General features: G+C 37.2%; 1 protein-coding gene across 1 annotated transcript in view; it reads left to right on the top strand.

Annotated features, from left to right (window-relative positions):
• The window catches only part of LOC116914007 (leucine-rich repeat and IQ domain-containing protein 1-like), a 162,161-nt gene extending 146,962 nt beyond the window's left edge, over positions 1 to 15,199 (top strand). Inside the window, exons 8-9 of the mRNA XM_032918311.1 lie at positions 11,808 to 11,882; positions 13,532 to 15,199. Of these exons, the coding sequence (XP_032774202.1) occupies positions 11,808 to 11,882; positions 13,532 to 15,199 (1,743 nt within the window). The remainder of the gene's footprint in view (positions 1 to 11,807; positions 11,883 to 13,531) is intronic.
• The last annotated feature ends 3,180 nt before the right edge of the window (positions 15,200 to 18,379 follow it).

Below are 18,379 nucleotides of genomic sequence, written 5' to 3'. Positions count from 1 at the left end.
AAGGAGTTAACCTCCAAAAACTCAAATAACTAAATTAAAAAATGGAGTACAGAGCTAAACAGAGAATTCATAACAGAAGAATCTTGAATGGCTGAGAAACACTTAAAGAAATCTTCAAAGTTCTTAGTCAAGAGAAGTGCAAATCAACATGAGCCTGAATTTCCACTTCACAGCAATCACAATGGCTAAGATCAAAAACTGAAGTGGCAGCACATGATGGTGAGGATGTGGAGAAAGAAAAACACTCATCTATTGCTGGTGGGATTGTAAACTGGTTCAACCACTCTGGAAATCAGTCAGTTCCTGAGAAAAATTGGAAAAAGCTCTACCTGAAAATGCAGTTATACCACTCTTGGGCATGTAACTAAAAGATTCCCCACCATACCTACCACAAGAACAAGTGCTCCACCATGGTCATAGCAGCCTTGTTTGTAATAGATGAGCTTCTTAAAGAATGCTTTCTTTCACATCTACTTCTTCCTTATCTTTCCTATGGCCCTTGTTCTGATAGGTTTTGTTCATGATGAACTTCTCAAATAACACCTTTTCAAAGAAGATAAAACATGATATAAAAATGCTATATTAACCTTTTCCATGTTGATTTGTTTCTTGTTTGTGTACTTTCTCTTTTGCATTTCACTGTCTTGATTATCTTCATACAAGTTTAGCAACTCTTATCCATGTCTATTTAGATTTATGTTTCTGTCTGCCATGACCCATGGCACTTTGCAAAACCTCAGTTCTTTTCCTCCATCATTAACCCCTATGCTTTATTATTTGACATCACCTATAATTTGCTCTTATCAATACCAGCCTATTTAAAAATATAAAGCTAATGTTGTAACTTCTATTGATACTTGCTACTACAAATGCATCTAAAGCTGAATGCATTGTGTTTTTCCTCTATTATGGTCTTCCATTATTCCCAATTCATACAACAAATTGCCATGAAAAAAACATTTTTAAATGTTAATTTCAAGCTTATATCCTGTGCAAAGAATCCACAGCTACATGAATCACAAAACATTATTTTTTAAATGTCTTTTTAAAAAGTAGATTTTTCATACTGATGTTGTGAGAGAACTTTCAAGATATTATTAAGATATAAAGACAACAGTCCAGATTGCCTTATAAAGATATTTGGTTTTCAAAAACGTCAGAAATCCACAAAATTTGAGATTTAAAGTTATTTATCTTTTGTTGAGACATATCTGCTCCTAACAGTTCCCCTTTGGTGGATTTAACGAAGAATGTGAACATCTCTACCTCCAGGTGAGGCAATACTTTGTGGCTAGGCAGCCACTGGACAAAACTGCCTGTTTCATCTGCAGACTAATACTGTCCAGAAAAGGACAAATTATGCAGAATAGTTGACTGATAAACCCTGCCAAGACAGGGTGATCAGCCCTTCAAAATCTGCATTTCCAGAGTCTGTCAGTTGATTTTGGGCCAGAAGGCTGAAGACTTGAGCTCACATGTTGCTAACCGGGGACTGTGCTAGCGGAGATTTGTCTCTACAACCTCTCAGTTCTGGAAGCCGTGTTAGGCTTCCTTTTTGTATAGATATTTGGTCATTCCCAGATTTCTGACGGGGTTGAAGACATTATAGTCTCATAGCCCATCAGGCTGTTTACAGGCTCTAAATATACATATTTTATTGGATAGTTATCAGGTAGTATACAAGCTAGCCAAGATATAATACAGATTTTAAGGCTTTCTGAAGCTGGAATGGATAACTAAATGTTCTGTTTAACTGATATAGTGTTGGACTGGGTGTTAGATATATTTTGTGCTCTTAATTACAAAATGATAGTAGTTGTGCTCATCTTATATTTGAGAGAAAAGATTTTTTTAATTAGACAAAAAGGGTGAAATGTTGTGGTTTGCCCTGAAGTTACTGTATTTTGATGCTAATTCCACTGCCCCAAGGACAACTGCCTAGTCAAGGACTCAGAACTCAGGTGACTTCACCAGAACCACCTCTCCATTGAATTTGTAAAGTACTGGTGAGGGGCAGGTACAGGATAGAAGGAGGCTGTCATTGGAGGAGAAGGAAGGATGGGTGGGAGAGAAGTTTGAAGGAAGAGGAGGAGACTAGAGGAGAGAGAGGAGGAGAGGGAGAGAGGGGAGAAGCCGGGGCAGGACAAGATGGCAGGTGATGTTAAGATTCTGCTCTGTGTATTTACAGGTTGTTATTAATGTTCTCAAGGGATGGATAGTACCGGGCTTTGTATGTTTAAGTGGGCAATTATATCTTATCAATTGGATCTAAGAGTATTGTGTTCTGTGTTCTTTTATGTGAGGGTTTGAGTGTAGGAAAGTGTGCGGCTGGGATGTGTTTCCACCGAGATATCTAGCAGATATCTTGGGGCACCTGTAGTGCGGACCTAGCGGGGTAAAAGACAACAATACCCATTATTATTTTTATATTTTTACAACAACATTCTATGATTATGGTTTTCCATCCTCCAACTTCTCCCAGCAGTTCCTCCCCAATTTTCCTCTTATCCAGCTCCATACCCTTTTGCCTCTCACTCCTAGAAAACAAGCAACATATAAGTAATACTAATAAAATAAAATTAGGAAAGACTAAAACTAAAGCAGATTAGGACAAAGTAACCAAACTAAGAGCCAAAGAAAAAGCACAAGAAATCCATATAGACTCGCACATTATCATACAGTGAGATATCCCAAAATACATAAAACCAGAAGCCATAATACTACCCAGACTACTACTACTATCACTGCTACTAGTACTATATGTTATATTATTATAAACTATTAAATATGTAATAATAGCTGTGAATGAATGTTATGACACAAAGAAGTTCCAAAGATGCCTTTAAGCTCATTTTGTTTTTACCATCTACTGTTGGTGATGGGGCCTAAACTTAAAAGTACTTTGTTTCCCCAATGAGACTTCCTTGAAGAAAACTAATTTTTATTTGCAAGTAGTTACCAACTTGAGATAGATTCTAGGCTAGGGGTGGGGACTTGTGTCCATTTTTCTGTTCAGGGATCCTATCTGATTCAGATTCAATCATGCTATCACAGTCTCTGAATTCATATGTTCCCCAGCCCTGTTTTTTCTAGACTTCTCTAAATTTTGGGTATTTTTCATTCACTTTGACTCTTATAATTCTTTTTTTCCTTCTTCTGCTGAATTCCTAGAGCCCCGAGGGGAGGGATTTGATGGAGCATCCCTTTAAGGGTTGAGTGCTTTAAGGTCTCTCATTGTCTAGGTTTGGTCTAACTGCTCATCTGATGCAGGAAGATCGAGGCACAGATGGAGTGACTATAGTGAATATGGTTAGGAATCATTTTCTCATTATGTTCCATTACGTTAGCAGAACTCTATTGTTTGATTTTTTTCTAGGTCCGTGGCTTATCTAGGCTCAAGGTTTTAGCTTCCCACGTAGCGTGGGATATGTTATCCATCTAGTGGCGTGGACCTTAACCAAATCAGTTATTGATTGGTTACCACAGGCTTTGTGCCGATATTGCACAAACATAACTAACAGACAGGATACCACTGTAGTTCAAAGAATTTGTACATGGGTTTTACCTCTTTCTTTATTATTATTTTTGTTGTTGGTGGTGGTGGTGTTAGATATTTTTATTTACATTTCAGATGTTATTGCCTTACCTGGTTTTCCATCCATAAAACCCCTATCAATCCCCTGTACCCCTTATTCTATGAGGGTGTTCCCCATCCCTAACCATCCCTCTCTTCCAACCATGACATTCCCATTCACTGGGGAGTCCAGCCTTGGCAAGACCAATGACTTTGTCCTCCCAATGGTGCCCAACAAGACCATCCTCTGTTACATTTGAAGCTGGAGCCATGGGTCTGTCCATTTGTACCTTTTGAATAAGTGGATTAGTCCCTGGGAGCTCTGGTTGGTTGGTAATGTTGTTCTTATGGGGTTGCCAGCCCCTTCAGCTCCTTCAAACTTTCTCTAACTCCTCCAATGGGAACCCCATTCTTGGTTCAATGGTTTGATGCTAGTATTTGCCTCTGTATTTGTCATACTCTAGCTGAGCCTCTCAGGAGACAGCTATATCAGGGTCCTGTCAGCATACACTTCTTTGCTTCATCAATATTGTATAGGTTTGGTTACTGTGTATATATGGGCTGGATCCCCAGGTGGGGCAGGCTCCAAATGATCATTCCTTCAATCTCTGCTCCAAACTTTGCTCCATATCTCCTTTGATGAATATTTTTATTCCACCCTTTAAGGAGGACTGAAGCATCTGCACTTTGATCATCCTTCTTCTTGAGCTTCATGTGGTCTGTGGATTGTATCATGGGTAATTCGAGCTTTTGGGATGATATCCACTTATCATTGAGTGCATACCATGTGTGTTTTTTTTTGTGATTGGGTTACCACACTCAGGATAACATTTTCTAGTTCCATCCATTTGCCCATGAATTTCATGAAGTCATTGTTTTTGATAGCTGAGTAGTACTCCATTGTGTAGATATACCACATTTTCTCTATCCATTCATCTGTTGGGGGGCATCTGGGTTTTTTCTAGCTTCTGGTTATTATAAATAAGGCTGCTTATGAACATAGTAGAGCATGTGTTCTTGTTATACGTGGGAGCATCTTTTGTGTATATGCCCAGGAATAGTATAGCTGACTCCTCAGGTAGCACTAATTTCCAATTTTCTGAGGAATCTCCAGACTGATATCCAGAGTGGTTGTACCAGCTTGCAATCCCACCAACAATGGAGAAGTGTTTCTCTTTCTTCCACATCCTTGCCAGCATCTCTGGTCACCTGAGTTTTTTTGTCTTAGCCATTCTGACTGGTATGAGGTGGAATCTTATGGTTGTGTTGATTTGCATTTCCCTGTGACTAAGGTTGTTAAACATTTCTTTAGGTACTTCTCAGCCATTCGATATTCCTCAGTTAAGAATATTGGTTTAGCTCTGTACCCCATTTTTAATAGGGTTATTTGATTCTCTGGAGTCTAACTTCTTGAGTACTTTGAATATATTGGATAATAGCCCTTTATTGGATGGTGGATTGGTAAAGATCTTTTCTCAATCTGTTGGTTCCCATTTCGTCCTAGTGACAGTGTCCTTTGCCTTACACACTCTTTTAAGTTTTATGAGGTCCCATTTGTCGATTCTTGATCTTAGAGCATAAGCCACTGTTTTTCTGTTCAGGGAATTTTCTCCAATGCCCACCTGTTCAAGGCTCTTCCCCCCTTTCTCTTCTATTAGTTTGAGTGTATCTGATTTTATGTGGAGATCCTTGATCCACTTGGACTTAAGCTTTGTACAGGGTGATAAGAATAGATCGATTTGCATTCTTCTACATGCTGATCTCTAGTTGAACCAGCACAATTTGTTGAAAATGCAATCTTTTTTTCCACTGGGTGGTGTTAGCTTTTTTGTCAAAGGTCAAGTGACCATAGGTGTGTAGGACTTCAATTCTGTTCCACTGATCTATCTGCCTGTCCTGTACAAATACCATGCAGTTTTTATCACAATTGCTCTACAATATAGCCTGAGGTCAGGGATGGTGATTCTCCCATAAGTTCTCATATTAATGAGGATATTTTTCAGTATCCTAGGTTTTTTGTTATTCCAGATGAATTTGCAAATTGCTCTTTTTAACTATATGAAGAATTGAGTTAGAATTTTGATGGGGACTGCATTGTAGATTTCATTTGGCAAAATGACCATTTTTACTATATTAACCCTGCCAATCCATGAGCATGGGAAATCTTTCCATCTTCTGAGATCTTCTTCAATTTCTTCCTTCAGAGACTTGAAGTTCTGGTCATATAGATCTTTCACTTGCTTGGTTAGAGTCACATTGTGGTATTTTATGTGATTTGGGACTTTTGTGAAAGGTGTCATTTCTTTCTCAGTCTGTTATCCTTTGAGTAGAGAAGGCTACTGATTTGTTTGAGTTTTATATCCAGTCACTTTGCTGAAGTTGTTTATCATGTTTAGTAGTTCCTTGCTGGAACTTTTGGGATTACTATCATATCATCTGCAAATCATGATATTTTGACTTCTTTCTTTTTGATTTGTATATATTTGACCTCCTTTCATTGTCTGATTGCTCTGGCTAGGACTTCAAGTACTATATCGAACAACTAGGGAGATAGTGGGCAGCCTTGTCTAGTCCCTGATTTAGTGGGATTGCTTAAAATTTCTCTCCACTTAGTTTGATGTTGGCTACTGGTTTGCTGTATATTGTTTTTACTATGTTTAGGTAAGGGCCTTGAATATCTGATCTTTCCAGGACTTTTATCATGAAGGGGTGTTGAGTATTGTCAAATGCTTTCTCTAAATCTAAAGAGATGATCATGTTTCCCCCTCTCCCGCTTTGAGTTCATTTACATAGTGGATTTCATTGATGGATTTCTATATGTTGAACTATCCCTGCATCCCTGGGATGAAGCCTACTTGATCATGATGGATGATTGTTTTGATGTGTTCTTGGACTCGGTTTTCAAAAATTTTATTGAGTACTTTTGCATCAGAATTTATAAGGGAAATTGGTCTGAAAATCTCTTTCTATTTTGGATCTTCTTGTAGTTTATGTATAAGAGTACTTGTGGCTTCATAGAATGAATTGAATAGTGTTCTTTCTGTTTCTATTTTGTGGAATGATTTGGAAAGTATTGATTTTCTATGAAGGTCTGATAGAATTTCTGCACTAAACCCATCTGGTTCTGGGATTTTTAGGGTTGGGAGACTTTTAATACCTGCTAACATTTCTTTAGGAGTTATGGGACTGTTTAGATGGTTTAAGTAATCCTTATTTAATTTTGGTACCTGGTAACTGTCTAGAAAATTGTCCACTTAATCCAGATTTTCCAATTTTGTTGAATATAGGTTTTTGTAGTAGAATATGTTGATTTTTGGAATTTTCTCAGATTCTGTTGTTATGTCTCCCTTTTCATTTCTGATTTTGTTAATTTGGATATACTCTCTGTGCCCCCTGGTTAGTCTGACTAAGGGTTTGTCTACTTTGTTGATTTTTCTCAAAAAAAAAAGCCTCTAATTTTGTTGATTCTTTGTATAGTTCTTTTTGTTTCTACTGGGTTGATATCAGTCCTGAGTTTGATTTTTTTTCTGCTGTCTACTCCTTTTGAGTGTTTTTGCTTCTCGAGTTTTAAGTGTGCTGTCAAGCTGCTAATGTATGCTCTCTCCTGTTTCTTTTTGGAGGCACTCAGAGTTATGAGTTTTCCTCTTATCACTGCTTTCATTGTGTCCCATAAGTCTGGGTATGTTGTGCCTTCATTTTCATTAAATGCTGAAAAGTCTTTAATTTCATTTTTTTACTTCTTCCTTGACCAAGTTATCACTGAGTAGAGCATTGGTCAACTTCCATGTGTATGTGGGCTTTCTGTTGTTTTATTGTTATTGAAAACCAGTCTTAGTCTGGTAATATGATAGGATGCAAGGGATTATTTCTTCTTGTATCAGTGGAGGACCATTTTGTGACTGATTATAGTGTCAGTTTTTGTGAAGGTACTGTGAGGTTCTGAGAAGAAGGTACACTTTTATTTTTTAGGATGGCATGTTCTATACATAGCCGTTTTATTCATTTGTTTAATAACTTCTGTTAGTTTCTCTGTGTCTCTGTTTAGTTTCTGTTTCTGTGCTATGTCCATTGATGAGAGCGGAGTGTTGAAATCTCCCATTATTATTGTGTGAGGTACAATGTGTGCTTTGAACTTTAGTAAAGTTTCTTTTATGAATGTAAGTGCCCTTCAATTTGGAGCATAGATATTCAGAGTTGAGAGTTCATCTTGGTGGATTTTTCCTTTGATGAATATGAAGTGTCCTTCCTTATCTTTTTGATGACTTTTGGTTGAAAGTTGATTTTATTCAATATTAGAATGGCTACTCCAGTTTGTTTCTTGGGACCATTTACTTGGAAAATTGTTTTCCAGCCTTTAACTCTGATGTAGTGTCTGTCTTTGTCACTGAGGTGTGTTTCCTGTGTGCAGCAAGATGCTGGGTCCTCTTTACGTATTTAATCTGTTTGTCTGTGTCTTTTTATTGGGGAATTGAGTCCATGAATTTTAAGAGATATTACAGAATAGTGACTATTGTTTCCTTTTATTTTTGTTGTTAGAGTTGGAATTATGTTTGTGTGTGTCTCTTCTTTTGGGTTTGTTGCAAGTAGATTGTTCTCTTGCTTTTTCTAGGGTATAGTTTCCCTCCCTGTGTTGGACTTTTCCATCTATTATCCTTTGTAGGGCTGGATTTGTAGAATACATTGTGTAAATTTGGTTTTGTCATGGAATATCTTGGTTTCTCTATTTATGTTAATTGAGAGTTGTGCTTGATATAGTAGCCATGGCTGGCATTTGTGTTCTCTTAGGGTGTGTATGATATCTGCCTCACATCTTCTGGCTTTTATAGTCCACAGTATAATTCTGACAGGTCTGTCTTTATGTCACTTGACCTTTTTCCCTTACTGCTCTTAATATATTCTTTCTTTGCTTTGAGTTTTTGCTCTTTTGACTATTATGGGACCAGGAGGAATTTTTTTTTCTTGTCCAATTTATTTGGAGTTCTGTAGGCTTCTTGTACAATTATGGGAATCTCTTTCTTTAGGTTAAGGATGTTTTCTTCTATAATTTTGTTGAAGATATTTACTGGCCCTTCAAATAGGGAATCTTAGCTGTCTTCTATACCTATTATTCTTAGTTTTGGTCTTTTCATTATGCCCTGGATTCCCTGGATATTTTGGGTTAGGAGCTTTTTGTGTTTTACATTTTCTTTGAATGTTGTGTCAATGTTTTCTATGGTATCTTTTGCCCCTGACATCCTCTCTTCTATCTTTTGTATTCTGTTGGTGATGTGTGCATCTGTGATTCCTGATTTCTTTACTAGGTTTTCTATCTCCAGGGTTCTTCCTTTGTTATTTCTTTATTGTTTCTATTTCCATTTTTAAATTCTGGATGGCTTTGTCCAATTCCTTCACCTGTTTGTATGTGTTTTTTTGTAATTCTTTAAGGGATTTTTGTGTTTCCTCTTTAAGGGCTTCTACATTTTTACCTGTGTTGTCCTGTATTTTTTTTAAGGGAGTTATTTATGTCCATCTTAAAGTCCTCTATCATCATCATGAGATGTGATTCTAAATCCAAATCTTGCTTTTCTGGTGTGTTTGGGTATCCAGTATTTGCTTTGTTGGTAGAACTGGACTCTGATGATGCCAAGTAGTCTTGGTTTCTGTTGCTTAGGTTCCTACACCTGCCTCTAGCCATCAGGTTGTCTCTGTTGTTAGCTTGTCTTGCTGTCTCTGAAAGTGGCTTAAACCTCCTGTAAACCTGTGTGTCAGAACCCCTTTAGATCTATTTTCTTATAAGTGGATCTGGGTACAAAAAGCTGTGGGACCATTTCAGCTCAGGGCCAGGCAGAAACCAGAAGGGAACTTTTTCAGACTGATTTGTAGTTTGTCTGTCCTGAGGCCTCTAGGAAGGTCGCTCAGAGCAGAAGAGTTGGTCTAACGTCTGCTCTCTGGTGTGTCAGTGGTCCTTATAACTGTCTTTAAGCTTTGGATACAAGCAGAAACTGAAGTGTCCTGCCCCTGACTGTTCCTCGATTCCTGTGCCCTGAAATCACTTGGTAGGTTCTTCTTGGGCCAGGAATGTGAGCAGATGTGGAGATCTTCCCTTATCTCTCAGGAATGTCCACACTTCTGAGAGTCCAACTCTCTCCCCCATGAGATTTGTATACAGAGATCTGTAAGACCAGTGGTTCAGCTCCAGGAGCAGGCAGTAACCAGAAGGGTCCTTTCCCAGACTGTTCCTGGGTTTCTGTGTCCCTCGTCCTACAGGCGTGTTTCTCAGAGCAGAAGAGTTGGTCTTACCTCTCTTCTCAGGTGTGTCAGTGCTCCTTGGCCACTCACCGTTTTCCTTTGGTAGTATACAGCGTACCTTCTAGTACCATTGTGAACCACAGTCTGAATGCTCTGGGTAAACACCAGCTGTATTTCTTCCTATTCAGTGAGCTATGTTAGTATAGTCTTCAGCCTCAGTTTATGGACAATTACCAGCAGCCTTAGCAATAGCCTGAGTTGTTCATGATTAGGTCATCAGTTCCTGGAATAGCAAGCTTCATTTGTTGATTAGAATGTTCATTTGGGGCTCAGTCTCTCCCATGATTTGGTGATTTAATTTTGTTCATCTTCAAATATGTATATGTATATGACATTTATGTACACATACAGACATACACACATATGTATATATAGAATCTTTTACTCTATTAAGTTACAATACCACCCCTTAAATGGCCTTAATTTTAGATATCTCTTGCCATATTTCCTCCCTTACCTTCTCTTCCCCCCACTGTTAGGTCCTCTATTACAGTCTCCAGTCCAGTCCATTTGTGTCTTTTCTATTACCCCATCCTAGGGAAAGCTCCCCCATCAAGTCCCTTACCCTATACATAACCTATTGTGTTCTACATGTTGTAGCATGCTTATTAAAGAATTGGGAGCTAGCATCCCCATAGAAGTGAATGCCTATCTCATGTCTTCATGATTCGGCATTATCATCTCACTCAGAATGATTTTATCTTGCTCCATCCATTTACCTGTGGATTTCATTATTTCCTTTTGAACAGTCAATTAATATTCCATTTTGTGAATGTACCACAATTTCTTTATCCATTCAGCCATTGGCAGACATCTATTCTGACTCTTATGTATAGGGAAGGATGAAGTGTCCTTGAGGTATGTGATCCTGAGGTTGTTAGACTCCCAGCTTCCTGAGAAATCACCACACTGATTTCCATAGTGGTGTACAATTTGTAGTCCTACCAGCAGTGGGTGACTGTTCCTTTTACTCCATATTCTTGCCCTCATGGTACATCACATGTTTTATTGATCTGGCTAATCTGACCATTGTTAAGGTGAAATCTCAAAGTAGTTTTGATTTGCTTTTTCCTGGTGACTGGGGATGTTGAATGTTTCTTTAAGAGCTTCTCAGCCATTTTAGTTTCCTCTTTTCAGCATTCTCTCTTTAGCTTTGCACCCTATTGCTTGATGTAGTTTTCTTTTTGCATTCTTTACACATACTTTAGATGTTTGCTTTCTATCAGATGAATGGTTGTTAAAATCTTTTCTTGTCTGCAGCCTGCTCATTTGTCTGAATGACAGTGTCCTTTGCTTTATAGTTTCATGAGGTCCCATTTATCAATTGTTGGTTTTAGTGTGTGTTCTATTCAGAAAGTCTTTTCCTGTGCCAATGGGTTCACTTTCTCTTCTGTCAGATTCAATGTATTTGGCCTCAGGTTGATGTATTGATTGATTTGGAGTTAAGTTTTTGCAGGGTTGATAAGCCTGAATCTGTTTGTGTTCTTCTACATACAGCCATCCCGTTTGTTGAGTACCATTTGCTAAAAATTCTATCTTTTTTCCAGTATGTATTTCTAGCTTCTTTTAAAAAATCAGGTGTCTATAGGTATGTACATTTATTTCTGGGTCTTCAATTTGACCCCATTGATCAACATGTCTACTTTTGTGTCAATACCACGGGCTTTTCTATTGCTATATCTCTGTAGCCTACAGCACTGAGTGAGACTGTGTACAATGATGCCTTCAGCAGTTTGGTCCTTTATTTGTTATGGTTTTTTTCCTTGTTTTTTTTTTTAATTATTCAGGAGTATTTTAGGTATCTTGGGTTTTTACTACTAATAACTGAAGACTTAGGGAGATTATCACATTTGATCATTATTTATAAGTGTGTTGAAAGAATTTGATATATTGAATATGTTATTTGATATTTGAATATAATAATATTCTGTTATTCTATATTTAGCAAAACCAAGACAAAATGAATGATGAACTCCATAAAGAAGAGAAAATATGGAAAGAAAAATACAGACAGCATGAGGTACATGTTATTTCATTTGTATTCATATCTTGTTATTCTTTAATTGAACTAAACTATTATGTTTTAAAAAATAATGAGCATTTTAAGATAATATTGCCTATATCATATAGAATGCAGCTTATTTTCACCTTAGAAATTTGCTAACATTAGAAATTATCATTGAAAGAAAATGTCCTTAAAATAAGTTAGTTCAATGATTATATCTTTATACAATTAAAACTCTAAGTTTTAAAAGTAAATCTAGTATTGGGTACATTTCATAATATTTGAAGATTTGAAGAAACATTCCTGCATTTTGACACAATTATTTGAGTATGTTGAAAGGTTTTGAATGTGAAGTAATTATAATTATAAATATTTCAGTTTATTGTTTGCTTACCATTATAATTTATATGTAAACTTATTTAAGCATTTACAAATATAAAGTATATAAAATTTCTAATTTAAATCTCCAATACAGAGTAGATAAGTTATTGTTATCCAACTGAACATTTCTTCCTTTTTTATTTCTTTTGAATCTTCCTTTATTCAGTCCTGAAAATCTAGGACTGGAAAATGTGTGTGTGTGTGTGTGTGTGTGTGTGTGTGTGTGTGTGTGTGTGTGTGTGTGTATGTGTGTGTTTATTGTACACATATGTATGTAGAAATCATTAGACAGAATATTTCATTTGAGTAAAAACATAATTATAAATGACATGCCATCCAAATGCTTGAAAATATGGTTCTATTAAAATAACCATAACTTTCATCCACTAACCAAATAGTTATGCATATAATATGCAAAAGAATAATTATAATTTATTAAAGGTATTAAGTTTATGTTTTATGAAAATTTAATGTGAACATTACAAATTGATGAATGAGAATGACAATATATTGTACATACTTGGACATTAGTGAAGCAGAAGAGAGTTTAAAAGGAAATATCTAAAGTGTTGACTGGAGAGGAAAAAACATAAACACAGTAGAAAATAGCCTAGGAAACACTGAAAAGATCTAAAGCTTCCTAATAATAATTTTTAATAAAGGGAGAGTATGTGACTTGGAAGAGACAGGTAAGAGCATGATGGTCAATAGGCTTTTTGTTTCATTCATTCAGTCTTGTTAGATAGAGTTTCTGTGTAGTCCTGGCTGTTCTAGACCTTACTCTATAGACCAGCCTGCCATTGACTTCAGAGATCTACTTGTCTCTTCCTCCTCAGTGCTGGGATTAAACTACAGGTATGTGCCACCCTGTCTGGCAAGGGGGATTATTTTTGAAAATGCCACTTAAAAGTGAACTTTCAAAGATAGTGACCTTCAAGTAGAAGTAGATAATGTGAGAATCACAGTTGGAATCTTCTCTCTTGCATGGACTTAGGCCTGTTTTTCCCTTAGCGTCTCCTGTGTCACCTTTATTTTAAGTGCTTTTCATCTGCAGATAATCCCTTAATCATTAACTCATTGGCTCATAACTTAACTGTATTATCAACATCGCAATGTGACCCAAATCTTCTAAGTACTTAAAGAACTAATTTCCTATGAAATAAGTGACTACTTTTCCCCAGGGAATTTTAGAGAAATTTCACTCTACATTTAGATTTAGTAATACATTTAATATACCTATAACGTTACAGATTTAGCTGATGCTCATACCATCTCTATTTTAGGAACGTATCAGAAACTTGCATTTACAAATGGAGGAGGAGAGAACAAGATTAAGGGAGCTACGAGAAAAAGAAAAAGCACGTTTATTCAAACTGCGGCATGATGCAGCTGTAAAAATTCAAGCCAATTATAGAGCATGGGTAACTTACCGGAAGTATAGCCCAATCATAAGAGAGCAAATCGAAAAGAAAAAGAGGAAAGCACAGGAGTTGAAAGAGAAGGAGGCAAAGATACGACAGAAGGAGGAAGAAAGGAGGAGGAGAATTGAAGAGGAACAGAGAATAAAGGAGGAGAGAAAGAAGAAGATGCTAGAGGAAAGGAGGAGGCGGGAGAAGGAATACGAAGAGAAAAAGAGCATCCTGAGACAAGAGAGAGAAGAGCAAAAAAGCAAGGAAAAGAGACTGAGGGAACATGCCCACTCACCGCTGATCATCACCTGTGCTTTAAAGAGAGGAGACTGTCAGGGCAAGCAGCAAGCGATTGTACAGATGTCAAAGAGTAAGGGTAGTATAGACAAAGAGTCGGTGGGCAGCGACTCAAAGAAGCAGGAAGATACTTGCCTAGTTCACCAATTAAACAAGAGAGAAAATACGCATAAACAGATCGCATTGAAGGAATCGACAGGAATTAAATTAAAACCAAGCCAGGAAATTTTGGCAGAATTAAAACTGAACGAGAAAATTGAAAGTTTACCAAAATTAAAAATGAATGAAAACTTTTCAAACAACCAATGTTCAGGTTCAGAACAATCTGCTGACCAAGAAATTATCTCTGAAAATAGAGACCTAAAAAGTGACTTGGAAAACTCTGACCTAACAGAAAATGTGAATGAACAGTGCCCAGGGCAAGAACTAAACTCTGAAACTCAAACAGAGGGATGGGTAGAGCATGCCCCGAAGGAGAATGTGGGACAAGAGACCCAAAAACTCTTTGGATTCAGGGAAGAAATGAGTGAAGAGGACAGTAATGAAGGATCGGAAATCATCGAGGAGAATCATGAGAGAATGACTGAAGAGATAGAAATCAAAGAGATGACAGAGCAAGATGGGTCATCATGTGAGGAGAATAATAGTTCACCTATTTCCATACAGAAAAACCTACCACCACTGATACCAGACAATCCTGAACCTGTAGAAAGAAGTGTAACACTAGCAGAAGATGAAGAGACTGACTTAAAACCAGAAAGAATTGAGGAAATCCCAGAAGGTGTGCTGGCTTGTGATGCTTCAACCATTAAATCAGATGCTTCTGTGCTCACAGAAGGCAAGGCAGACCTGCAGGATTCTTCATCAGGCAAACTTGCTCCCAGTGAAGAAGCGGGTAGTCACAGTGCTTGTTACCTCTTGGTCACTGACGAAGGGGAAGACTCTCCTAAATCTGAGATTAAAGAAACTCTGGAAGAAGGGAAACAAACAGAGTCTGAAGGTGTTGGTGTCCTGGCCTGCTCTGCTTCACAGATAACAGTTTTATCTTCAATTGAGGAAAGGAGACTAGCTTGGGTAAGATCGTTTAAACCTTGGACCGAAATCTTTGAGCAAAATCAACTTAAGAAAATCGTTAAAAAAAGGAGACTTGTGAAGTGCCCACCAAATACAATGCCTGCTTTGGATCCTTCAGCCATTCTCCAGCTTGGCCCTTGGAAAACTCTACAGCAGGTATTTATAATCTAGCAATACTGTCTCTAGATTGAATTAAAATTAGTATTCTACAATGTAATTTGACCTTTCGATGGTTTTATAGATAAGAATTCTGCTTCTTAATAAATGGAGTTACCAATGAAATAGTAATGAAAAACTCTCCTTTCAGAGGGCTACTACATTTAAGTTCTCAAGTAAAGTTTATCAGAAGCTTATCCTCCATCTCAGCAGTCTAATGAACTTTGATTTAATTTTTTCAGTGTCTTGAGCCCTGATTTAATGCCCTGTAAGAACATCTGGAAAGGGTTGGGGATTTAGCTCAGGGGGAGAGCGCTTGCCTAGCAAGCGAAAAGCCCTGGGTTCGGCCCCCAGCCCCAAAAAAAAAAAAAAAAGAACCAAAAAAAAAAAAGAAAGAAGAACATCTGGAAATTATGGTTGTAATTAGATAAGAACATTTAGTGCTTTTCCAATTTAGGAGTTTACTCCAGATTGTGGCCTACATTCTGGCTGCAATCGCATGAAACTATCTCCTGAGGTGAAAGGGGTGCTGACAGGATTGAAGACCCTCGATTTCCTGTATGGAAATGCTATTTAACCATATGCCACAGAGTTGCAATACACATGCTAGATTTCATTAAGTACTACTAATTTTCTGCTATGGAGAATACAGCATCAACCACTTAAGACACAGAAATTGATGTTCAAGGTTCTTTTGATGGTATGGCGCTTCAAACAAGTTGCAGCTTTTATATATCTGTGCCTTGGAGGTCAAATATATTTTATGAATGTATTTTACAGGCATGAAAATAACATTTTATCTCAGTTTTAACAAGTGTAGTTTGAGCTGACATGGCTGAGCAGTACCATTTGATTGACTATTAGAGTAAATTGTACATGATGGCATATGGCCATCAGTGAAGCTGAGAATCAAATCTCAGGGGGTTGGGGATTTAGCTCAGTGGTAGAGCGCTTGCCTAGCAAGCGCAAGGCCCTGGGTTCGGTCCCCAGCTCTGAAAAAAAGAAAAAAAAAATCTCAGGTACTTAGGGTAGGAATTTGAGACCATCAGAAACATGGTACTGTTTTTTTCAGAGATGTGGAGAATTATATTTTAAATGCTACAGAATATATAAGGACACCAGACTACGGAAACTGACATGAGGCAGAAGAGAGACACCAGTTCCGTTTATTAAATGTGGAGGCAAGCTCAATCATGCTTCAGGGAGACTTAAACCAAAGCCCTTTTGTGTGCAGAGGAAGGTCAGCTTCTCCACCATGTCCTCAAGATGGACTGGAAGGAAAAGTACCAGTGGTGCTCTGTGTGTGTCATCAGCTCCTTACTCTAAGACAAGTAGGGTGACTCTTGTTTTCCAGGAGAGACCATTACTCTAGATATTAGCCTTATGAGAGGATACTAGTTCCTACAGACAAGTCCCTTGTAGATGGGCAACAGTGAGCCATTCACAAGTGGCCCCATATCTTCTAAGGTTCCTCTTAATTAAAATGTATTTAATGTCTTCATGACATTTATGGCATTACAGTTTCCTGTCCTTATTTTAAAAATTTGGCCGGGTCATGTCATGGACCACACACTGGCCTTAAACTCATGAAACTCCTTATCCTCCATGTACTGGGATCACAGGCCTTCTCTGCCATGGGCATTACTCCTTTTTTTTTTTTTTTTTTTTTTTTTTTTTTTTTTTTTTTTTGCTTCAGATCATACCCAGGGCCTCATTTTGACACTACAGTGTTCTCGGACCAAACCACCCCCCAGACTCTATTAATTTTCTGATATAGACAGGTGCCTAGACAAACAAACATCATGGTAAATAACGCAGTATTTTATTCGCTTGGTAGTATTTCATTTGTCTAATATAGATGACCAATAATTATGGGTGAGCTGAACATTAAAATGCAGCATCTGTCCCTCTGGAACACAAGCAAAGAAATATTCTATAAATTTGTACTGCTGTAAATAAGATTCAAGTGTATTCTGTGAAAGGAAAGTAAATTAGTGGAGTCTGATGATTTAGTTTTGTTGTGTATTAGGGAATTAACTATGCTAGCAAGAGCCCTACAACTGAATTATATTCCTTGTTCTTCTGTAAGAAAAAAAATGTTTTGAGACTGGGTCTCATGGAATTTCCCAGGCTGTCCTTGAGTTCACTGTGTATTCTTGGAGAACTGAAAGTGTTATATTCCTGCTTTAACCCTTTGAGTATGTCAGACTGCAGGTCTGCACCATGACTTCTGGTCAGTGATGAGGTTTAGAGGACACATTTTGGTCAGAGAAAACCAGTATTAAAGAATGAGAAGTAGAGTTTACCCAGTAACATGTCCTCTGATTTCTAGTCAGTGTTTAGGCATGACTGCCAGCTCTGTGCAGCTACATAGAGCCTCTTGCCATGGTTCTTCACGAGGTTTTTCTTGGGTGATACTGTTTGAGGGCACTCTTTTTATAATTTTCACTTATTTAGTTTATTTAAAGCTTTAAAGTATGATAACAGTAACCATTACTTAAAAACAAAAACACCAGCTACAGGTCACAGTTCTAGGCTTTCTCTGTAGACTGCTTTGAGGATAAAACTTGCTAGAAGAACTGAGATATTGTTCCTTAATACATGTTGTCTCTATCAGTGAGAAGAGTACTAACCTTTCTCCCAAATGTTTCTTCTATTCATGCATTCTTCTGTCTTGAGAAGTCCTGTCAACTTCCACAAATCTGAATTAGCTCTCCTTACATTTTTATAGCAGTGGTTCTGAACATGTAGATCGTGACCCTTTTGAGGCCCATACATCAAGTATCAAGTATTATAGCAATCTTATGCCATACATATACAAATACATGTATGTCAAATATTTGAGAAAATATTATGATTACATAAAAATTAATAATAATCAAAATGATAATGAATTAATCATTTTGCTCCATAGATGACACAGTTCATTCTCAAACCAAAAGAACTTGAGAACATAAAAGTTTCAAATATGTTTTTATATTGTCTTTAACAGGAAAATAAAATATGAATGCTCTAAATAGATATGTTTTGTTACAAATTCAGACAATTCGTTCATTTTTTTAATTTTGGAAACATTTAATCAAACTCCTTTATGGTACAACTAACATTTTTCAAACTGAGAAAACAGTGATGGATACATATGATTATTAATGCTATATTGACCTTAATTTGAGGGATACAGGGCAATTTTAAAAA

This window comes from Rattus rattus, chromosome 1, assembly GCF_011064425.1.
Source record: "Rattus rattus isolate New Zealand chromosome 1, Rrattus_CSIRO_v1, whole genome shotgun sequence".
Lineage (NCBI taxonomy): Eukaryota > Metazoa > Chordata > Mammalia > Rodentia > Muridae > Rattus > Rattus rattus.
Note: the sequence above shows the minus strand (reverse complement) of the source record. Positions and strands in the feature narration are given on the sequence as shown.